We start from the raw sequence: 24,639 nt of genomic DNA, 5'->3' as shown, positions 1-24,639 counted from the left end.
CGTGGGAGGAAAGCAGGGGGTTCAGCACTGAGCTGTCTCTGGCTTGGGACCTGGGGGCTAGGGAAGAAGGTCTGCAACACCTTCTGGAGGCTGGCCCCACCACCAGCCTTGCCATACAGTTGAAGAGGGGAGGCATCATTTTGGACTTCTTATTTATACAGCACTTCACCCAACTGTTTAGACAACCCGACTCCAATGAGAGTTTTCATGGCTAAGAATGAAATAAGAATGAAATAAGCTCCATTAGCGTTGTTCTCTCATATAAGAAGAGCTCTGAACAGGAAAGGCCCTTCATAATTTTTACCAGTAGTCTTGCCAAAGCAGCTTGGTGTTTTTTCTTGGGACCAAGATTATGGATATCAGGAAATGCCAGTGACACTTGAGAGCAACATGTTGTTTATGCCTTACTCCTCTCTACCACAGTATTGTGCTCTCTTTGGGAAGAAAGAAGTAGAACCTGCTCTACCCTTAGGGGGAACAACATCGGCCAAAGAAGAGAATGTTCTTGCTCAGATTGTGTTTGATCAAGAAGAGGAACAGGTGGTCAATTCTGAACGCGTAAGGAATGTGGAGGCACAACGGTGTTATAGTCACCCCTGTAGCAGCAGCTGCCTCAGTGCCTTCTTCATTAACTTCCACAAAGGACTTGCGAACAGCCTTGGAGAGGAACAGCCCAGGCTCTCTTGATAGCCCAGAGAAATCAGCTTGTTCAAGGATGAAGGCATCCCTCATCCCCAGAGCCTGCAGTACTGGTGTGAGCTCACAGCTCTCCTCCATTCTGAACTGGGGCAAGTATACTGTGATTTTTTGTGGATACACATTCTCCATGTTGGTCCATTCTGCTAATTTCTCATAGGCGACAGCACTCTGTAGCTGCAAGGAGAAAACACAGGGCATCACGGTCATGAGAAACTAGATCAAAATGCTCACAGCAACACTTTCCTTTAAGGAAAAGCCTGGTTTTCATGACAAAGACAGAATCTGTGCCCTACAGCTACTGACTGTGAAATCAGGCAAATTCAGATCCAGCCTTCTCAGAGGGATCCTTCTCATTTGTTTGGATTTTTACCAGACACCAATACAGCATTGTGTCTTGATAACTTTTGCAAGGAAGAAGTAAGTTCCCTTCGCTAGTGCTACATTTCGTCCACTGAAATATGCATAACTGAATAACTCCCTTGGAAAGGCTAGGAAGTGTTGCTTTTGAGTAGGTTTTCTCAGTCTTTCTCTGCTCTTCTGAAGCAATCTATGTAACCATGAATCTCTGCAATGTTTACACAGGCAACAGGATTTCACCTGTGGAAAGCAAAGTAAAACCCATAACAATGAAAGATACAAGCCTGGCCTGCATGGCTGGAAAGCATCTTGTTTAAGTACTGGATGGACAGGTGGTTTCTCCTCCCAGGAGCAGAGACAGGAGTGTTACCTGTTCAAGGCCAGTAGACTCATCACAGATGTTTTTTGCAAGAAGAATGAACATGTTGAGCTCTTCTCCAGTGTATGGGAGCTCCAGCACTGTCACTTGCTCTTCTTGTCTCCCAGCTAATTTATATTTTCCTGTCTGACACATCATTGGTACATTCCTGTGCTCTCTCTAAAATACAGAAAGTCAATCAATAGTCAGAAAAAATACAGGCAAAATAAAGCAGGTAATAAATCCCACAGGATCAACCTGCTTGAAATTTCTTGCTCATTTTCCATGAACACTCCTCAAACCACTATATATTTTTGCTGAGGGCATTGGCAGAGGCTCGAGTTCTGTGAAAGCCATAACAGTCGCTCTAAGGGCTTCTTGTCCTCTGCACTGTAGTTTGTACTGCTCCTCTAACTCTTCCCTAAAGGATAATGACAACTTCCACTGCAACCCCTGGGAAAGGCTGATGTGCCCTCAGCAAAGTCTCCTCTATAACTTAGCCTCTCCAAGGAGGTACCAAAGCTTGCCTTCACACAACCTCTGTCGTGGAGGCACTTGGGAAGAGGATGCTGCTTTCCCACTTCACAGGGTGGAGGCTCTTGGCTTGGATAAACTGGGCCCCCACACCTGAGCTGGGCAGAGACTTGCCCTGCAGACAGCAGAGCACAGGTTACCAGGACTTTCCCTGCTTTCCCCTGCTCCCCATAGCTCTTGTCCCAACTGTACCTTGTTCAGCCTATTCCCTGGTGGTTTTCTCCTCAAATTTTATAGCCCATTGCCCTTTGAAGTATATAGCATTGACCAGAGCTAGCACCATTGTGTGATCAATAGAGCCAGGAGGGAACAGATCTTTAATTTTCCCTTTAAAACAACAAACAAAGGTGAATTATGCTTTCATTTTGACCATTGACTGAGGATGATCCCATTACTTCCTCACTTGGAAGAATTGTCTGCTCACGGCAAGAATTGATCCGCAGCTTTAGCAGAGTCAGAGCTCCCAGGAGCTCAGGGCCATCTTATGCCCCAGGCTACTTTTACAGTAGCCACAAGTGAAATGAATCACTCCATAGCATTTCTAAATGTTGCTACACTCAGGAAAAGGAAGAAACTCAGACACCAGGTATTGACTTCTCACATGGTCCTGATGCACACTCCCCAGGTAGCCAAGCACAGGCCTTGTCCTTACCACCAGTTTGCTTTTCCACCCAGGAATTCATCTTCCCTCTGGACTCTTCAGCAACATTAATGAAGTCCACCGCTTCCAGCTCTGCATGGTACAAGGCCCTTGTGGAGTCTAAGTATTGCTGCAAAACAGGGAAGAGAGGTGGCTCTCATGATGGTAATCGGGGAGCTACTTGACCACAGGGAAAAATAGGAGTCCAAGAAATGGGTGCCAACCTGTAGGTCAGAGCTCTGTGCGGGGCTACTTCTTCCAGTATTAGTGTCCTGCATATGCACTGTGACTCTTCAGGAGAGACTTTTGGGGTACGAGGAGGAGCCAAGCAATCAGTTCCTGGGACACCTTTCACGTAAGAGAGTCCCAGCTCCGCTGTCTTTTACACTTCCTGTTCTTTGTGAGATGGTGTTTTGCTTTTTCACCACGACAACCATTTCAGCAAGATAGCTGTTGGGGAGGGCAGGGCACGACCCTGCCAGCCTGGCCATCACCCATGGCCCCTGCTTCCCTGTCCTTGCAGAGCAGCCTCCCCACTGCTGCTCCCTGGCCCTGGTTGCAAGTTGGCCCTCCCTTCTCATCCCATTGTGTGTGGAGCCCCATTCACTTCAAAGTGCCAGCAAATGAAAAATAATATGCAAGGACTTCATCTCCCCCATTGTGCACAGCACAAATGAGCAGAAAGAATGCTCTGGGATCAGACCATTAAAGTCAGGTCTCAGTATATGCATGTGTGTGCAGAGAGAGAAAAATGATGTGAACTCTTTCCCCAGGATCCCAGTTTGCAGCCTGGGCAAACTGGATTTTTTCCCTTGTCTGGAACAATGATTTCTGTGGAAATGCTCTGCACTACACTACTAGTCAAAGATGCAAACATGCTGCAGCATTTTAAAAAATGTAGATGAAGGGTGCCAATTCCATCTATATCAAAGCATGAAGAAACATCATTTTGGTGAAAATTGCTACCCAGGGCTTTCAAAAGTATTCTTATCTCCTCCACAGGAAAGGCAGGCCCTTTTCCTTGACTTTGCACAAGGCCTATTTAATCTCGTAAATTGCTCTCTTTATACTCTGCTCACTCTGTGTTTCATCCGTCTGTGAGAGCTTGCTTTTCTGTCACAACAGCAGCAATACAGAAACATGCAACTTGATGTCCTTAGCAGATGTTCAAAGTGTAGTACAGAAGTTTTTCAAAACCACAAAACCTGTAAACAGTTGTCACTTACCTGAAGGAACTGAAAAGTCACTTTTCTGAAGACCCTATGGGCAATGCTGAGGGAACATGTGGCACCAGCTTTGCCAAGGGCAGACAGAAGCTCCTGGAACTAAGAATGGGCTCCTCCGGCTTCTTCACGCTGTGAGCAGCAGGGCAAAGCTTTCTTTAGCAAGACGCTCTCCCCTGGAGCTCCACTCGTGTGTCCTCAGGCTGAAATCATAGTCACTCTCCCCAAATGCACTTGTGGGGCCAAGGGGCATGCAAAGACCCACAAACACATGTCTGGGCTTCCTGACCATCCAAAGTCACACACTTGTCTCCCTCCCCTCCTGTAATTTCCACCTTGAAAAAGGATCATCCTGTTTAAATCTGGCAACACTTTACAGAGCAAAGCAACAGGGTCTCTTCTGCACATGCACACAGGTTTCAGAGTTTGATGAGAACAGGGCTGAACTCTGCTCTTACCGTGCTTTTGGATGAAGTACTGCCATTTAGCAGGTAAGTCTGCCTTGCCCTGCTTCGCTTCATGATACAGTTCAATGTTATCACACAGTTCAGATACTATCTCACCTTTCCAGTGGTGCTCTTGGTTCCTGGACTTGCCATGCTCAGCACCTTATAAGTATGAAGCACCTGTGATATAAATGCAATATAAATCTTTGTAAATAGATTAATGAAGACACAAAGAACGCATTGAGGCTGCACTGAAGCCTCACAGGCACCACAAGTCATATGAGCGTGTTTGGAAAGGAGAGCTTTGAGACCTGTAGCTGCCACCTCTTTCAGTTCGCTGTTTGTGAAGAACATGGCCCAGACTGCCAGAAGGCTCCTGCCTCTTTTCCATTTCCAAATGTAAGCCTCTAATAGCAGTTCCCAGGAAAAGGGAAGGAAACTCACCTTTTCCAGCTCTTCAGCTGTGTTGCCTCTGGCACCCAGCTGGACCATGCTTAGGGCAGCTGAGATGCTCAGCGGGGAGAAGAAGATATTTTCATTTCTTTTTACTTGGCTCAGCTCTTTGAAGAAGTCCAGGCAGAACTTGGCGTTTGCTGCACTGAGGGAGCCCATCATGGTGTGGCCAAGGCCTACAACAGGACAACTATGTAATCCATCTCACAAACATTGCCACGGTCAGAGCACACAGTATGGAGAGAGCTGGAAACACAGAGCCTTTGTCAGGAAACTCAGCACCCCAAGCACAGACTCTCTCCCGGGAGCAGGTTTCAGACCACACTTAGCACTTCATAGCAAAGTGCAACCCACACCCTGACCCGAACAACCACCTCTGGGCAAATCACCCCTTTAGTCATACTCTTGCTCTTCCCCTGTCTGCTCTGGCTAGCTCCACACTCACTTTCATGCCCTCGATTTTTTTTCTAAAGGCTGTACACTGTGTAAATATGGTCACGTAGTCAACATCCTGTTTTTCTTGCAAGAACTGCTACATGGTTTACAAGCATTGGTCAACCTTCAGACACTGTGCTTCACTGAAGTATATTGTATAAAAACTTTTTTTGTTTGTATATTGTGTAAAACATGAAGCACATTGTATGAAAACAACCAACAGAGAGACCAGCAAATTGGACTGCCAAGTCATAGCCAAACAACAACAATGTGGAAAGGCCTTTTTCTACCTCCTGAATTTGAGGTAGCAAGTCCGTACATGTCCCAGCACTTCAAGATAACTGCCTTGCCATTTATCTCCTTTTGTCGTTTAAGGGAATTACCAAATTCCCTCCTGCTGTTGAGTGAGCGTGTTCACTCGAGCAAAGAATTTGGCTACATACTTCCTACATCCTGGGATTGTCACATCCATGAAATGTGGAAGTCAGCCCTGTAGGCACAAATACCGCAGCCTGCCTTTGCGCATGGCTGCAACACACTTTGCTCCCCTCCAGCTTCTGTTTCCAGTACTATTGCTACCCTGAGGAAAGCCAAAGCTGAGAAAGTTACCTTCTCCTCGGAAGAGCTGACTCTGACAGCTTCTTTGCTGATGGAGGGCAGTGTCCTGCCCCATCTTAAATCAAAACCAACCACTGTGTCGTCTGGCTCCCTGCCCAGTTTATTTCTGAAGAACAAGCGTGCCTGGGGAAATCAAGGGCCAAAAGACAGAGTACCAGGAGAATGGCTTTTCATGTCCCGCAGCAAAGTGGGAGACACAATCCAGTCTCTTCTGGTTTTCACTCTCTGAAACAAGTAGTGAAAGAAGGAAATAGATGTTTTTCCCCTCCCAGAGAGGAGGTACCCTGTTGATGCTGCTGCATCTCATTAGCTTGCTCTGCTGAATCATCTCAAAGAGGTGGCAAGCATCTGCAGAAAGCATACAGTAACAGCAAGAGGGAAACAGAAACAAATCAGAAAATAAAAGTCTGATACGCAGCGTTCAGAGAGGCACCTCTCCCTCTCCCTGAAGTACTTATGTGCATCTGATTGATAACCTCTGTCTCGTGGGGAGCCCTGACAGTCCTGCAGCAGATGATAGAGCTGGGCCCATAACCACAATATGTTATTTCTTCTTTAACCCAGGCCTTCCTGGAGAGGTGCAACGATCCAGACTGTGCCCCAGCAGCTTCTCTGCCTGAGGGCTACGCTTAGCTGGGGCTGCCTCAGCATGGGCACTTTGTCTCGGGGATCCCAGCATGTTTTTCTTCCTGTCTCAGCACGAGCAAGAGAGCAGAGGGAGTACACGGTGGCCTTCAGCAGCAGATCCCAACCTGAGTTTTGAGCATCTCCTGGACTGTGGGTCAGGAGGTGGCAGGCCTAACCAGGTGCTACAGGACCTGGTCCAGAGGGCAGAAGGAGTCCCAGTTACACAGCTTTGGCAACAGATCCTGGCACCGGGATGCCTCCATATGGCGAGAATTTTAGTGAACAGGCTTTTTCCATTGACCTCATGCAGGAAAAGGGCAAGAGGAGGTGAAGTGAAGGCACCGCCAGCCCCACTTAGGAGAGCTCACTATGGCCAGCACTGCTGGTCACGTGCAGGGAAGAGCACTGAGCTGGAGCAGTTCCTTCGTTCAGACAGGTGCTCCTTGCCCCTCCAAGGCTGGATGTGGATTTTCCCCACGACACCACAGAGAGTTAGACACTGCAACAGGAGCACTTTCAGCTGAGGTGCTCAGCTCTGAATATTTGCTGCTGTACTCCAGCTGTGGATCTGGTTTCCTAACCCCTAAGTCTAGCCCACATGTTTCAGCAGAACTGTGTGGGGAGCTTGAGGCATCAATGGTTTTGGCTTGAAATGCATGTGGGGCTCATGAGGCTTTTGTTGAGCTCCACGGTCATTGTCAGCCTGCACCTCTGGATGGCTTGCACGAAACAACAAGCAAAAAAGGCAGCAAGGTGGAGTTGCTCCTGTCCGGGGGCACAGGAGATACACCAAAGGCCCCTGGGTATGTCTGCCAGGCTCCTTCATATTCATCATCACTCATGAACAAGGAAATGGGCACCATGCTGCCAAGGCACTTACTCATCTTTTGACCCTGGAGGCTGTTCTGCTTCACAAGCAGCAGTCAGCTTTTTCGCAATGTTTCCCACTGGTGTCTCGAGGCTGGTTGTGGGGTGAGCATGTGTTTGTTTTAGGCCAACAGGCACTGTGCTCGGCACTGCTCCAGGCAGAATATCGTACTTCTCAGAGAGGACCAGCAGCTGACTCCATTGAGTGAAATGCAGCTAAGCCCCCATATAGATATCACATGATGATTGCATTAATATAATCTGAAAATATGATTTGGGGGACTTTCCCCTATTACGAAACTCTGGATTGAGAAACTTTCCCCTCAGTGGTCGCCCCTCTACCATTTAGTAAGATAAATTCTCACTTGGCAGGCTGAGGGCTGTGGAAAAGGCAGGACTGGTCGTTGCTGGCCTGTGTTTGGGACTGCTTCGTGCTGACAGATTGCAGGGGAGAGAAGTGACAGGCAGCAGAACAGGCTGCGGTGGGGGTCTCTTGGAAAAGGAGCTGTCAGGGGTGTGAGCTGAGGCAGAGCTGCAGCTAGCGCTGTGAGGTTGCAGGCTGCAACGAGTGCTGTGCCAAAAGCTAGCTGCCTCGTGAGCCGTTGTGCAAGAAAAGAAGACATCCATCAGGATATGCAATAGAGGTCCTTCAGTAGTGTTTTTCCAGCGTGTTAGTAACTGTCAGTAAGTGTATGGAAAAGCTGGACCCTGTTTCCAAACTGTAGCAGTCAAGTGAGGGAGTAATGTGAAACAATCTTGGAGCTGTGTAGGTGGCAGTGCTCTTATACAAAAGCTGTGACACACCATCTCATAATTAAGAATATATAATTTCATGCCTGAGGATTCGGATGAAAAAGCTGCACAGCAGCACGCTCTGAAGAGCTGAACGGAAGCTCACAATTGAAGTACTTTATTCACTATTTTCTTCTCTAGGCAGATATTAAGAAAGTGAGGAAAAATTCATGCTATCAGAAAGATATAGACCAAAATACTTCTATATCATTATTGTTAGGATACTCCCCCACATATAGATACTTTTTTTCTGTGGTGCTGGATTAAAACAAGAATAGTCCTGGGAGCAGAGACTGGAAAACAGAACTCATCTAGAATACAGTTATTGAACTGCAAAGTTATCAGTCCTTGAGTTCTCTTCTTGTGTCATTAAGCTGCATTCATTCAAGTAAGGGCTTCAAAAGGAAGGTGGGCGGTTTTCCCCCCCAGCCTATGCTAAAACCTAGTGCCTGATAGTGCTTGGTGCATTCTCCTGGGAGACTCAGGCTTGAATTCCAGCGAGGGTATGGGATATACTGAAGAAAGCCCCTTCACCTCCTGAGCCACATGAATTTCTCCACTACAGAAGTTATGTACCATTTTCACTTAAAAAAATGAAGTCACTCTAATGGCATTTTCAGGGAGCCCTATTTGAATAGCTTGCACGAGGTCTGCTTTGAATGCATTCACTAGATGTTCTCTGGTGACTTGCGCCTCATTCCACCTTGTTCCTGAATTTCAGCATGGGCAAAGCACCTCATTGCTCACGTCAAGGCAGTTCAGAGCAAGCAAAGAAAAATGCTAGCTGCTAGAGAATTTACAAAAGGTGAAAATAAAATGCCTACAAATTTTGGATACTTCCACATGCATAGGAAAGGAGAGTTTTTCTTTCAGATGGCTTTTTGGATGTACATGCTTAAAGCCAGCCTATGTTCTGTTTAGGAGAGCCACATCATTATTTTAGTGTTGCTTCTCCTTTCTGAAGCCATCTATAATTCTGTGCATTAAACATGTTATTCACCAATTCACCATTACATATACACAGAAAAATACAGTTAGGAAGTGTGACTTCTGAATCTGGTTTTCATAAAACCTATGAATATTATGATTTAGTACTCACTAGAAGTGATTATAATTCCATATAGAAAATGACTGTACTTTACCAAGAAAATAAAGTCAAGGATCTACTAAGAGACAATTTTTTAATAAATATGGAAATTAAAGGTCTAGATTATCTTGCTGCCATTACTGTGTGAGTGACTGTACAGCTGGAGTAGAATAGCACCTTGTACAGTACAGAAGGCATGAAACTACTTACATTACCATCAGTCAAGGCCAGCTCTTGATGTGTGGTAATTTTATATTGTATCAAATACTACATTATTATAATTAATCTTAATAAATTATAACTGAATAAAAGTTAACCTATTTATATTTATAATAAATCAATGTAATAAATTATGTACCATTTATATTGTATATCATACCGTGGTTGAACTTTGAATTTTAGTCCTGATAATCTGTTTATAATACCTTGTGTGGGTCTTAGCCAGAAGATGCTAACTAGTAGCACTGCCGTCCAGCTATCCTTCCATCAGATTGCATATTTCCTCCCTTGCTGCTCTGTTCGAGGGGAACAAGCCCCAATATTATCTGAATATAGATAGATGCTACTATACATTTACCTTGCTAAGTTGACTCTACTTAGCTAACGGAATAAAATATGGTATAACATGGAAGTTAAAAAAAGAACCGAATTCAAAGCATTATTTCTGGGTGATTTTCTGAAACCATCCAAGAAAGTGAGCTGGCACTTCCATATGTGTGTTGGAAGTGTGGGATGGATGGTCCATGAGAAAGGCAATGGAAGTTAATAAATACTGGAGGGGAGACTGGAAATGAGAAGTTTTACAATATGTCAGACTATTTTTTTTGTAGGGTTGGGGATTTAAGAATATTTGTAAGAAATCAGTGACAGGATTGTTTCTAAACATCATTTGATTACTGTTAGTATTTTTACTAATGATACTGCTGTGTTCAGTCTTAAGATCAGAAGGAATTACTATACTTATCTGAGTTTCTGTCTAAAATAGATTAGTCTCTAGCAATCCATAACACCAAGGCCAAAACCAAAAATGACTGAGAGCCAAATTCTGAGAAGTTCACAGGACAATTTAGGAAATAACAGGTCAAATAAATCCTGCAAAGTAGCGTCTCTTGAAGTGTACTGGTTGAACCTTTTCTGGTTTATTTTTTAGCCTTTGGGGTAAAGCTTTCCCCAAGAGTCAAATCAGTGTTTAAGCTTTCTACAACAGTACCTCTGGGCGTCTTGACTCCTCTGGAAACTTAAGTATGCTGTCTTTATTAGATTTGAAATACATGTTGAATTGGTTTCTAAAGTAAAGTTTAACCCTCTTTGAAGATAAATGAATAATACAAATAGTTGTGTACGGGGTAGGCATTTCACTTTACTGCTCATAAGGTTCCGACTGATTTTGTGATTTAAGGGCCAAGTTGTGGCCCTTCCCTCAGTTGATACCAGGGAAGATGTGAGTACCTAATTCAGTGAGACGATGAGCACCACGTGACAGAGCATCCACAGCTGCTAAGGAATCCTCTAAGAAGGCCTGTGGCCCCGCAGCTTGGAGAAGAAAGCTGAAACACTGTGCAACCTGAATGCACCGTGCCAAATTGCAAGAGGAGAGGCAGAGACTTGCTGTGTAAATTTCTACTGCCACCACTTGCCTTACACCAAGAGGAAACCAGATGCAAAGTTAGCTCAGACTGAACACAAACATTAGAAGCGATACTGTGAAAGTGAAACTTTCAACACTGATCACGTCTCTAAATCCAGTCTCAGGCTGTGAGCACTGAAAAGTAGTATTTCTTCACCTTATAGCTTAAAAACTATATATTTTGCCAATAACCATTATTCCAATCACAGTCGAGTTTCTCACACTTCCAGTTCCAGACAGGAGTAGGAAAACAAGGCAGATCCTACACAGTTCAGTAAGTACAACACGGGATATTAAAGGCAGGAGAATTTGAGGTTTTTAAATGTGCATGTATGTTTCGGGTCTAAGACACAATACCTAATAACTCTTCCATTTTTTATTGACTCAGATATTTCGTGATACAGCGTGGTTACTATAAACTAGTTTGACCAGCTGTAAATCAGTAACCGATCAGAGCTCAGTGGAGTTAGCCAAATCCAGCTAACCAATGTGCAGGACACAGAGCCATAGAGTGGGGTTTGGGTCAGAAAGGACGTTTAAAGATCACCTAGTCCAAACCCGGGGGCTCAGGGCAGAGGAGCAAACACATCTGAACCTTGCCATTTGCAAAGGGGATGCCTGCTCCCCTGGTGAGCTGCGAGCTGTGGGGAGAGAAGAGGCATTGGACCTTGTTTGCACGGATGGGGATTGGCAGAGAGAGGCACTGCCTTTGGTAGAGTTTGCGCCAAGAGGAAAAAAAACGTAAAAAAACCATGTTGCATAGACATTTGGGTTTTTCCTTCATGACATCAGTCTTCTTTTCATAGTTCATGAGATTGTGGCAGTAACAAAATCGCTGCTATTGTGTGTACCAGAAATGGCCCGGACACATCCCACACGTCTTCACTGGTGCTCTGGTGGCACAGGAATGGCCCAGCTTAGCCAGTGCTAAACGGAGACTTTTATTGCAAACCTCCCTCTCTATTTCCTTCACTTTCAGGACTAAGCTCCTGCTTTCTTCACTGGTAGCAAGTGCAGATCCATCTCCCTGCTAACCCACAGTGTCATCAGAAACTCCTGTTTTAACTCAAGGGTGCCGAAAAAGGATATGCTGGGGGTTGGGGACTGTATACTCATTTCTGAGAACAGACAGGAATAAAGGGAAGGGTTTTTTCCCCTGTGGCATTTGCCACTTCATCACAGGAATCCCCGTCCCTGCATTTACAGAAACATTGTTGATTTTTGAGGCTGCAGTGCTCAGAACTTCCCTGGGGAATGTAAACACTGTATGATGACAGCTTTAGGTAACAAAAACATCGTCTGATAAGCAAACTGGGCTGCCAGCCTCCAGAAGGGAAACATGGACACAGCCTGGAGAACTACTGCTGCAGCTGTACTGCACCTTCAGATTAAGCAGTCAAGAGTAGTTTGTTTGTTTGACTCTTTTATTGTCCTGCTCCTGTCTGTTCTTGCTCAGTTATCATTCACTCTTATTTCCTAGACTTTCTTGTCCAAAGGGCCCCAGGTAACTTACAGTGCATAAGCTATGGTAACCATGAATGCAGAACATGAGGGTGCTTTACACCCAATTATATGGCGAATGACTAATATATATTTTCCTTTTCATGGGTCATAAAGCACATTGCAAATGTTAATTTGTTAAGTCTCATGCAGAATCCCTCTGAGGAAGAAGTTACTTACGTTAAACCAGCAAATTAGCAGTAATGTCTCCCTATCAGTCAGCAGCAAGTTTTATTTTTCTCCCACAGACTAAAAACCTTCCCAGGTTATGTTTAACTGTGATTTCTGTGATTTACACTGCCCTTTACAAAACCTTTCTTCATTTCTCAGAGCATGGAGAGCGCCCTGTCTTTCAGATCTGCATCTCAGATCATTAAAATTCACCAGACAGCAGCATGCGAGGAAGAAAACACATTTCTTGAAAGTTCATGGTGACAGTTTTCCATGTCAGTAACTTCAATGGGGTGCTTTAGACCATTTTCCTCCTATTCTTTGAGACTGAAATCACTTATTTATCCCCATATAAAAGGCAGCCTTCTTTACTATGTAAATAATTAACCATCTTTAGAAATGTGTGTTTTCATATCCTGTTCCTGCAGACACCATGCATACAAAATTCTCTTTGGAGTCATTTGAGAACTTAGGGGGCACTTAGGAGAGGTTGTCCAGAGAGGTAGTGGAGTCTGTGTCCTTGGAGATATCCAAAAGCCATCTGGACATGATCCTGGGCAACCGGCTGTAGGTGGCCCTGCTTGAGCAGGGGAGGTGGACCAGATGACCTCCAGAGGTCCCTTTTAACCTCAACCGTATCATCACCATCACTAATATGCAGGAACGCATATGAATGCAGGAATACAGGAGCATATATGGGCATCGAGGAAACAAAACGTTATTTATATCCAGTGAGGTTAAGGCAACATTTACTCCTATTCTGGATTCAGATCAATATTTGCAATTCAAGGAGCCTAGCGGCAGAGCGTCCAGTTGATGGGTTCTAACCTAAACTGGTTGCAGTGATTACTTTGAAATACAAACTAGCTGTCAAAGGATTAATAATCCATTGGGAAAAAAATACAATTTCTGATTTTCATCCAAGTGTTTCTCACAATGTTAGAAAATGGCCCTGATTTTAAGGTGAGCAGAGTTTGCCAAAGAAAAGAATGGCATTGGAAGGATTGTGTCTAATAAAGAATAAGAAAGGGTGGTCAGCCATAAACACCTCTGTGAGAGGAAGAGACCTCCTCACAATGGCAGCTCCTGTACCAGCTGCTGCTACTGTGCCTTCCTCGTTGACTTCCACATATGTCTTATGGACAACATTTGACAGCACCAGAGATTTTGCAAACGACATTGCAGAAAGATCAGCTTTTGATTCAGTGAAGATGTCAGTCATCCCCATCTCTTGTAATACCTCATTGAGGTTAAAGGTGTCTTCAAGCTTGAATCGGGGCAGGTATACCTCCACTGTTGTCTCAAACATGTGCTCTGAAGAGGCCCACAGCATTAAATTTTCATAGGTCATTGTGCTTTCAATCTAGAAGATGGGGGAAAAAAGAGTGTAAAATAGGTGGGCAGCTTTGAAAAGTTTAGATCTTCACCCAGCCTTAATTCAGACAACGAACTTTCAGCCATAGTCCGTGGTATATACTGCCTTACCTGCTCCAGCCCACTGGTAGATCCATCAGCCATGTCACCTGGCAGCAGGATGATCATGCTCAGTGACTTCTGAGCATAAGGGAGTTCAAGGACCTGAGCACCCATCTCCTCAATGTAGCCTAATTTAAATGTGCCTTTCTGATACATCATCTGCACAGGTTTTTTCTCATTCTATTTAAAAGACAATTATACAGTCACTTAAGCAATACAGCTCTTAACATTTAAACTTATTATAGGTGTAATATCAGTAGTCAGGGTTTCAGCAGTAATTGTTAGGCTAAACGTTTTTCTTTATTTTGTTGCATCTATAGTGACACACAAAACATCAGCTTTGCCATGCATAAATAAAGGGGATAATTCTTTGGAAAAAAAACTATTTCCCTGCAACTGATCAGATAGCGAAGTTGCTTAATAGTGTTACACTTCCAAACAGGCTGATGCTGGTTGGATTTGCAAGTCCTAACTTGGACTGGGATAAAGCAGAAATACCACTGCAAGAATCAGGCTGTCATTTATCAGACTGATTGTTTAGACAGGAAGCAATAAATAGGTTAAGAGCAAAATCATAGCCTTTCGCAGGCATCCTCTTCTAGGTCTTGTTATCTTGCCTTTTACGTGATGGGGTTGTTTGAAAGCTTTATAAAGGCTCAAGTTTCCTTTTACAGTTAGCTAACTTCTTAGCTAACTTCTAAAGCAGTGAAAGAAGACTTTTGGTAGGTGACATTTTCAGCAAAAATCCTGCTAGTATTGATTAGCATATGAAGAAAAATCTATGCAGCTTCTCCTATCTCATAATTTCTCCTACTGCAGCAGTGCACCAAATGTTCTCAGCTATAGACCGTTGTCAATATCCACATTCAAAGAAGATTTAAAGTCACAAATATAAGTATCCAATATGACAGTTTCTTACCAGTGTCTTAACAATGGAATGCAACACGATAACTAGAAATATATGTTTTTCTGACCTTTTCCTTTGATGTATGAGGAACACTCAAAAGAGACTTTTTCCCATGCAAAGCTCTGCAATTTAAGATCAGACCTAAATCTGCTGGATTTTTTTTCTTTTGTTATGGATGAGAACTAACAAAATATTGGCACAACATACGGAAAGAAGACAAAACTGAATTAAATGAAAGTAAATGGTTTTGATTGTCTTTTTTGATAATATCTGTTAGACTTAAAGGGCACACACAATACTTGGAGGAATGTGCTTGTTAAAGAAATAACTTTACAACCATATTGACAATACCTTAGTTGATGAAGGCTTTGGTGATATGCCTATGGCAGAAAAAAGGGCTAAAAATCAAAATATATTTAAAATAAACTTTCAAACGTTGCAAATACTATAAATAAACCAAAATACCCTATAAGAATTTCTCCTTTTCCAAATTGCAACTGTGTTTTTGTAGTTTGTTACTATCTGGCCTAGTTTGTTTGGTCTGTTTTAATCTCTCAAATGCGTAGCTAATGTTAAAATGTATTGAACATATAAACACCAGGATGACCCCTTGGAGCCTACATGAAATGTGATGTTCAGATTTGCTTCCATCCATGACAACTATCTGTAATGACTACTGTGTTCAATCAGGGCTAACACTTGTGTTTTGCCAGTCACCAAAGCAAAACTCTGAGTTGTTGCAACTTCTGCATCTTGCACATTTTTTCCGTAAAGACGATGCTTTTCTGTGAAAAACCCTCCTGCCACCTCTACCCAACAGGAGAGGCACGTTAAGTTCCCAGCACACCCACACCTTGCTCACAGGGCAGCTGAGCCCCGGATATTGTGCTTCTGTGTTATGCTTGCTGCAATGCTCACAGTATCTAGGGTAAACAATGTTAAGATTTACAGAATGCAGATGTACCTGATTCAGTTTAAAATCTCTCTGTACTGTTTTTTGTTCCTCAAACTTGTGTTCCCAGGATGCTTTGAAGTAGATTACATTCACCAGCACCAGCAATGCATGTGCATCGATCACACCAGGAGCGAAGAGTTCCTTGATTTTACCTAAAGGAAATTTTGGAATACACAAGTATTTGTTAGTTGTCATTAAGACTCTGGACTGAAACTCAACTACTTGTCTGTGAACTTAGTTTTGGAGAAACTTAGAAATCCAGTTCTTGGTTTGTTCAAAAGACGAGGAAAATATAGGCAAACAAATGGTAGATTCCTCTGCACTGTTACCAGCCAGGGAGGACAGGGGGGAGTGGGGGTCACCAAATTAGCCAACTGTCCGTGTCAGTGACCATACATATGTGCCAGGTGACATTAACCACGGGGAAGGAGGGAGCACCATTAATCACATATTTTGGTTTACATGAGGGCATCTTTCCCTTTGCACCAAATGCAGCAGTTAACCAGCTGTGGAGCTTTAGACTTTCTACACAGAGGCTGAAGTAGGAGTTAGCAGGTCCACAGGCTTCATATGAGCACCCAGAGCAACAATGGCTCCTAACCCTGTGCAAGGTGGCTCCTGAACCATCAGCCCTCTTACTGGGAGCCAACTGGGGTTAACAGCTCTTTCCCACACCAGTCACAGGCCGCTCTGCTAGTGCAAGGACAGGTTTGGTCAGGAGATGGGCAACTGAGAAATTACAGAAGCCTTCAAATCTATTTGCCTGTCCCCCAGTAAGTTCTGGTTTATGTTCAGCCAGCAGATTTAGAAAATTTTCATCCCGCTGCTACTGCAGCTCTGGCAAAACTAAAGGAAAATGGCATATATCACATTTAGCCTAATCAGCAAGAGCCAATGACCCCTGCTAGCCTGTTAAGGGCAAGAGCTGGTTGATTGTCACTTCTGATAGGGATTCTTGCTGGTGGTCACATCTCTCGTCTTTGTGGGCATTGCTCTACATATAACCAGGTCTTCAGTCGTCCTCCTTGCCAGCCCCCCCTCTCCCCCGACTGTTCCCAGTCTCACCATGAAGCTCACAGCTTCCATCCCCTGCTGTCCTGTATCTGCATTTTTGGCTGTTCGTGGAAGCAATTTGTCTGGTCAAGCCTTATAGGTATTATTGCAGTTATCATGCCAGGCATAAGGGTGGGAATACAAAAGTATTTGACAACAAACACACCTTTAATTCAGAAATAATTTAGCTGATAACTTACTCCAATATTTCACGAGTGGATGCGAAGACAAATTGTCTTTAAACAGGATACGACTGAACACTCAGAAACGTGAACAAGTCTTTGCTTTTCATACCCTGGAATTTCTTTTGCTGAAGCAGTGTAACAAGGCAGTGATAGTATGGCTATGGTTTTGCTTTGTTTTACCTTGTGTCTCACTTTCAACCCAAGTGTTAATTTTTATTCTGGCGGCTTCAACAGCACCATGAAAGTCCACTGTTTGCAGCATTGCTCTATACAGTTCCTTAGCGCACATTAGAAATTGCTGTAAAGTAAAATAAAGATTATGATTTGGTCAAATCTGTTAAGCACTTATTCCCTTTTGAAAGAAATCAATGGTTCAGAACTATTTTAGAAATGGTGAGGGACCTGTTGACTCCATGAGGCAAAACTTCATTTTGGAAACATCAACTGTCTGAAGTTTATTCAGAGAATCTTTGAAGAAGAGATAATTATTCTATTGCATAGGCAAAAAAAGTAAATAAATAAAAAGAAAGCCAGAAGAAAGAGTCTTCCCATGGAGAACTGCATACCTGAGGTCCAGATAAAAATAAAAAATTAGAGAAGATGCAAGATGTGTTGTTTAACGCTTAAGTATCCAAATCATTCAACAGAAATAATTGACAGAAAAGCAAAGATGTGACTAGCAAGTTATCCATACTAGGTAGTCTGGACACCACTCTGTCATCCAGTAAGAAAGGAATAAAAAGCTCAGCACAGCAGCCCTGCGCATGAAATTGTATAACATCTCAGGTGATAAGCCCTCTCCAAGCTTACTGCTGCCCCAGCTGTGCCACTTGCAAGCCCAGCAGTAAGTAGCTTACAGGCAGCTTGAATAGGCCATTTTTGGCTGTAGTCACACCTCTGGCTGAGTGTAGACATATGCCAAAAGCAAACAGACTCCTGCTTTATTTTTGCTTTATAGCCATTGATATCCACAGGGTGGTTTTTTCTAAACAAAAGAATTGAAAGCTGACACTCCTGTGTCTTTCCCACCAGCCCCAAGAGATGTGGCTCCAAGAAGCACATCAAGTGCTCCAAAATACACGAGGGGGACAACAGCGAGACTCACAGTTACAGGGAAGCTTGAGGTCAGGGCCACAGGAGTTAGCAGATACAGGTAACTTACCTGCTGGAGTTCAAATCCTTGTTGTATAAAGAGATTGTTGGCCAGAGTTAAAACGTATCTTTCACCAAGGTTTTGTAGTTGTAAAAGCAGTGCCTGGAACGCTTTATGGTTAAGGTCCCCATCCTTGTTACACTGGGAATAGTATAAACACAACAATTATAACTATTCCTCCGTATAGCATTGGTTGTTAATTTGCATCCTAATTAGATTACACTATAGGGCTAACTCCTGCTGTATTGATTTTTAAATCCAGCTAGTCGAAGCTTTGTAGCCTGATCCTCCTTCAGATGAGATCACTGAAGGCTTTGGTATTGACTTCATGGAAGACTTGGCCCTTAATAAAATAACACCTTGTATCAGGCATTTCCTAGTGGATTAGGCAGACTCTGTGTGTGTGATCTTGACTCCCTCCAGTGGCAGACTCCAGTGCTTTATACCTGGTAATCTACCGTGTGGTGAAGAAAAGGCTCCAGTGCTCCCCACCCAAGGACGCACCTGTGAGAGGGAAGGCTGTCTCTCCTGGCTTCGTTCTGGCTCCATTTCTGGGGCTGCACTCTCAAGATCAGATCCAAGGCTCATTTTTCCTGCAGCTTTCCTGACATGGAGCACCTGCAGTTGAAGATGCCAAATTATGGCAATTGTAACTGGGATAAAAGCATTTTCCTTGTTTAAAAGATTTGCTATGCTGTCCTGGATAAATGGTGTAGATTTATGAAAGATATTTTCTCAGCTTCAGTCAGGCTGAAATGACAGACTTGAAATTGTTCGTATATTCATGTTCAAATTCACATTTCTATATTAGCAAACCAAGAAGAACTTGCACTTAATCCCTCAAAATGTTACTCTCCACTACCTCAAAATGTTTACATTTGATTTGTATTTTTATTGCTACAGTTACCTTAAATTTCAAAACAAAAAGTTGCCTCAGGCAAAGAGTTAAAAATAGTTTTCTTTGAAAACATCAAAACTGGCTTTTTGCAATCATTCGTAATCTTTGCATCAGCTTAGGAAATGTATCAAAATGACAGTGCTCTTAATGGAAACCAGTCCTTGTTTCTAATGTGCAAATATGTCGCTGAAAAATTTCCAGCAGCTTCTCCATTATAATAATTTTGCATCATACATAGACTTAATCTTTTTTATTGGCGATACTGGATCCCCATTGCTTTCTTAAAATAAGCAAGAGTCCCTGTGTATTGGGTTTATGTGGCAAGGTTATGGTAGCCAGGGAGCTGCAGGGGTGGCCTCTGTGCAAAGAAATCAGGGGCTGCCCCCATGTTGAACAGAGCTGGTTCCAGCTGGCTCCAAAATGAGTCCAGTCTGTTTTGCCATGACAATAATTGGTGAGTGATGTCTCTGTCCTTATTTTGACCCACAAGCTTTTTCATCTTATTTTCTCTCCCTGTCCTTGTTGAAGAGGGGGAGTGTGAGAGTGGCTGGGTGGGCACCTGGCAGCCACCAGCCAAGGTCAACCCACCACACCCTGGAAACCTCGTGAGGAGGGCTTGTCTACCTTGGCTGTGGGTGACCCAGCAGTCAGACTGTGCACATGGCAGTGTTAGGATACAATGGATGAAGATCTACCAGTACAGAGCCAGCTACTGACAAGAACCTCTCGCTTAGGATTATTGGTCTTTTACCGCTTGTGGGCACAAACAAGAAAAGAGAAGAAAGATTGTAGAATGCGGAACTTGCACTGCAGGGAGTAAAGGCGCAGTGATCGGAGGGGTGGCCTTCTTCACCTCCTTCCTGCCCACCTGGGTCCCTGTGAGCTCTGCAGGTGAGACATTTTGACTCTTGAATGACATAAGCGATGTGAGCTAACGCTTCCAGCCACCCAGGTGCAATCACTTCAGGTTTCTGCAACTCTCCTCACTACCCACTCAGACTCACACCTTCAGGATTCGCATAGCAACCATGAGAGGAAGCGCTTCCCTGTCATTTTGAAACAAAGTCTGATATTCTGGCAGCAGGCTGGGGGAAAGCCAGAGTGCCCCGTTGTGGTGTATCGCCTCCTCTCATTCAGCTCTTGCTCCGTGCTCCTGAGTCTGCATGGGGGCACGGTGCAACTCACACGAGCAGATGGCAAGGATCATAGCGCATCAACCACGACTGTGAAGGCACCACTTGTGCTTGTATTCATGCTTGTTTCCTATGAGACCCTTGCACACATGTTGTGCCAGGATGCCCAACATTTCCATTAAGGGAACAGCAAGCAATGTGGAAGAATCTCGGCATGTTTCATTAATACTTACTTTTTCTATCTGAGCAGCAGTGTTGTTTTTTGCACCTAGATGGACCAGGGCCAGGGCAACAGAGATGCTCATTGGAGAGAAGACGATGTTTGTGTCCTCTGCATTTCTGTTGAGCTTATTGTAGAGATCAAGGCAAAATTCAGCAACTGGTCTAGAAATGGAGCCCATCATGAAGCGGCTGCTGACTGGGAGCACAAAAGAAAGAAGAAATTTAATGCATCTTGTTGCCTAGCTAGATCATACTGTGAAGCATCTGTCTGCCTTGAGATTGTCCCATAGTTGGTTGATGAATAATAGAAGTTTTCTAAATTCTGAGAGTTTGAAACAGCCAACCTTGCACACATCTGTCGGTCCATGCTACACAGCAGGAGCAAGGACACAGCAGATCTGGAAAAGGGACTCATGCTCACAACATATGTGAATTCCTCAGAAAGGACCATTTTTCTGTCTTATCCCATGGTGTATCTTATTTCAGATCATGGTATTGAAATCAGTCAACTGTGGATTAATATTTTCCTTCCCCAAACTGGTTTGATGTATACAGTTATATCAACTCTTTCCTCTTGTAACAACGTACAATTAGTGACAGAAACTTGGTGACAGAAACTACACCTGCATGTAACCATGTCTAGTAACCAGAGCTGTGGTATGAGGGTTTCAAACAACACGTTTATAAAAATAAAATCACTATTAATTAAATGTTTTCATATATGAGAAAGGGTCATTAACAGCTATGGAGACTGAACTACATATGGAAACATGAACAGTTTGAAATACACTTTTTCCCTCCTCATGAGGGTGGAGGGCTCATTTCAGGAGCCACAGATTCAGGCAGGATACATAATTAAAATTTCCAAACAAAGCAATAGCTCAACAGCCCTGAAAAGAAGTCTGTAAATTCCTGCTCAGTGATATGACAAGATCTGCATCACTCTTTTCTTTTGTACTAGAAGCATTACAGTCTGATACCCTTCCTGTGGGTCATCTACCTTAAATCCACTCTGCTAAGAACAAGTTGGTACCAAGTTCCAGCTTGGTCCTTGCAAGCAGGAGACCATCTAGAAAAAAGGGGGTTAGAAACTCCTTTCCTGTCCCTTAGAAGAGCTGTAAAGCTGTTGTGTGGATACCAGTGGGATCACATGAGCTTTTCTGGAATCATTATACCCAAAAACCCGCACATCACCTTCAGTGTCAAACAAACAGTATTTTGGACAGCACACCAGAAAAATGTGTGAAAAGCAAAGCATACACTCCTGTTTGCTTGCAGATGTAGAGATGAGTAGCTGTGGCCTGTGTTCCAGAAAGGTACTTTATTTAGGGGAAAGTACACAGCCACAGTATGGGGAGAAGGCCTTCATGTCTCCCGCGGCACAGATCTGGCTGGCTCTAGCTTCCAGCCTGCACTGGGACAAGCATGGGTCGGGTCCATAGCAAGGTGCCAGAGCTCCTCTCGGTTGAAAAGATGGGTGAGTGCACAGCCAGGTCGTTATTCCCACTGCCCACAGAAGGCCACGGCACAGCAGGCGATCTTTCTCAGCCCTGTGCTGCCTAGCTGCTGCAGCCTGCAAGGCCAAGTTATGTGAGGGTCTCCAGCCTGTGTCACCAGAAGGCTAAGGGTGGGGAGAGGCTGGTGCAAAGCTGAACTTCAGGATCTTTCATCAGCAGAGCCCTTGTACAGCCTGTCCTGGACTGTCGGTGTCCAGCAGACCCTTTGAGAGGGGTCTAGAGCCTTCTTGGGAAGGGGCTGCCTGGTGCCACGAACCTCCATCCCCTTCCAGCCAACGCTCTCCGGTCACCCTGCTGTCCCACTGAGGGCCCAGCTCTTCTACCACAGCCACAGTACCGCCCTCACAGAGAGCCTGCCCTTCACAGAGTTTTCTTTACTCAAGAGCTACTCAAAATGTCTTGCGTTGTCCTCAAGATGCAGAGTGCACGCTACCTGTCGCTCAGCCACGAGCCAGACACCAACTTTTGCATGAGAAGCTGGGGCTCAGGCGCCAGAAGAAGTTACCAGGGCGCCGGGAGTTGATGTGGCTCAGCTGAGATGCAGCATTTGTCTGCACAAACCATCTTAGCCCGCAGCAAGCACCAGACAATGAGAATGAACTCAGCCCACAGGAAAACAGACTTAGCCTAAGACAGATTGCTGCAGTGGCTTGGAAGAGCTGAAAAGTGAAGTTGCTGAGTATAGGAAGGTGCCACGTGTGGCAAACGCAGACGTTTCTTGCCTTTTGACTAGCTTGAAAAGCACAGCAATAATCAATGCTTCATCATGTTTCTGACTGATGCTCTGTGGAAAGAACCTGCGATGCTGAAAGAAAAAGTTCATATATGTTTCATATCGACACGTTTGTTTTACCCTGAAGTCCAGAAGTACTTCACATAAAGACCTAATACAAATGGGCAAAACAGAGGAGAAATGCCCAAAAGGTTCTCTGAACAAATTAAGGATGAGTTATATCTCACTAATTCTGAAAACAGCTGTTCTAGCTCTGCTGTTTGCGTCTTTGTATGAAGCATGGTTTTTGTTTTCCTTTTAATAACACAGTCATCTTACCACAAGAAAAAGACATTGCACTAAATAATGATTTCTCTTTTCTTCCACCTTCATTACCTACTACCCAGAACCTTCTGAAAACAAAACTCAGTGCTACTTTAGTGCTGAAGTTTGTATTGCTCCATTTCCACACCTCTTGAAAGATCTGAAATGGAGCTGTGAAATCCTTCACTGCGAATGTAGGTCATGAGGCGTATTGTAGGTGTGCCTAAACCTCAGAACGAGTCAAGGAGAAAAAAAGAGTTAATAATAAACTTCCTCAGCAGGAAGGAGGCACCTCCACCCCACCCTGCAGGGAGAGGACCGACTGCCAAGCGTGGAGGGAGAGCCCAGGAGCTGGGAACAGGTTTTAAAAGCAAGTGCCTGGTGTACCAAGGTGGCCGCTCCTTTAGAAAAAGCAGCAGGCTGTCCTCAGGGAGCCGTCCAGGTGCAAACACTGTGGCCAACTCCGTGGTTTTGTGAGTGGGAACTACTTAGAGAGCTGCCCTGGAAACCCAAAGCAAGGGAGGGGAGGTGTGGGCTGGTGGAGAAACTTTCTAACTGCAGAATGAAAGGATTTAGTGAACTTTCTTAATCTAAATTGGGGCGGGCACAAGTGTATGAATGATTCCACACCATAAAGCCATGTGTGTAAGCTCTGTAATCATTCAATCAGTGAGAGCTTTGGAGTTACTGCAAGGACAGTGGAGTTTGGAGAACACCTACATGGTGGACAACAAATGGTAACAATACTTTTAAAAGATCTTTGAGCGGTAAGGAGAGAAGATATAAGTTCAAAAGAAGTGTTCCAGAAAGATCATAGCTGCCATTCTGCACTAGCCAAAGCGTCTGCACTGAACATCAGCAATAGTGCAGAGACAGCAAGCAGGGTTGGGGCTTTATAGCTGATGAAGGGACATGCTTTGCATGATGGTTCAGTAGCTTTTAACATAGTTCAGCAGATGGAAATTGCTGGCACTGTTATATGTGAGCAAGAAGCTACCCAGGAAAAGAGCTTCCTTTGGAAGAAACCGCTGTATACCAGAGACCTTGTAAAGATGACAAACTTCTTCCATGGCTGTGTGAAATGAAGAACACTCCTTTTCTGTAACTATTCATGATCTGTTCTGTCTTTACAGTTTGTTTTCAGCTAAGGGTAGATGAAATCAAGACAAAAACTCTCAAAGAATAAAAGGCTGTGCTCCAAGCTATCATAATTAATAGGTGTATTAGATTATATTATGGAGTCAACAGGAGGAGGCAGTAAATAAGGCAGGGAGGCTAAGAGACCTGTAGCCTTGTTTTTAAGGTAATTCTGTATTGAATACAAGGTAAGCAAGAAGGAACCTGTTTTCCCTGATGCCACATGATAATTCCCATTGCATGTTTCACTTATTCAATCTGCCTCCCATTAAGATGCTGTCGTGGTTTAACCCCAGTCAGCAGCCAAGCACCACGCAGCCGCTCCCTCACTCCCACCCCCCCAACCCCCACTCCCAGTGGGATGGGGAGGAGAATTGGGAAAGAAAGTAAAACTCGTGGGTTGAGATAAGAACAGTTTAATAACTAAAGTAAAATATAATACTAACAATAATAATAATGAAATATAGTAATAATAATAATAGTAATGAAAAGGAATATAACAAAAAAAAGGGGGGGGAAAAAACCCAGTGATG

At 44.0% G+C, this 24,639-nt stretch overlaps 1 protein-coding gene and 1 pseudogene across 1 annotated transcript; both read right to left on the bottom strand.

Annotated features, from left to right (window-relative positions):
* Positions 1-468: 468 nt before the first annotated feature.
* Positions 469-4,872, bottom strand: LOC127029998 (leukocyte elastase inhibitor A-like; annotated as a pseudogene).
* An 8,520-nt stretch (positions 4,873-13,392) lies between these two features.
* LOC127030004 (serpin B12-like) lies at positions 13,393-20,604 on the bottom strand. Its single transcript, XM_050915904.1, has 7 exons — positions 20,428-20,604; positions 18,668-18,781; positions 18,173-18,304; positions 17,191-17,308; positions 15,782-15,924; positions 13,920-14,090; positions 13,393-13,797 (listed from the first exon to the last, which is right to left on the bottom strand). Exons 1-7 carry the CDS (start codon positions 20,596-20,598, stop codon positions 13,393-13,395), a joined length of 1,254 nt encoding a protein of 417 aa, XP_050771861.1. The 5' UTR covers positions 20,599-20,604.
* Between the last annotated feature and the right edge of the window lie 4,035 nt (positions 20,605-24,639).

The sequence above is a fragment of the Gymnogyps californianus genome, chromosome 2, assembly GCF_018139145.2.
Source record: "Gymnogyps californianus isolate 813 chromosome 2, ASM1813914v2, whole genome shotgun sequence".
In the NCBI taxonomy this organism is placed as follows: Eukaryota; Metazoa; Chordata; class Aves; order Accipitriformes; family Cathartidae; genus Gymnogyps; species Gymnogyps californianus.
The sequence above is the reverse complement of the archived record's forward strand: the minus strand, read 5'-3'. Positions and strand labels throughout refer to the sequence as shown.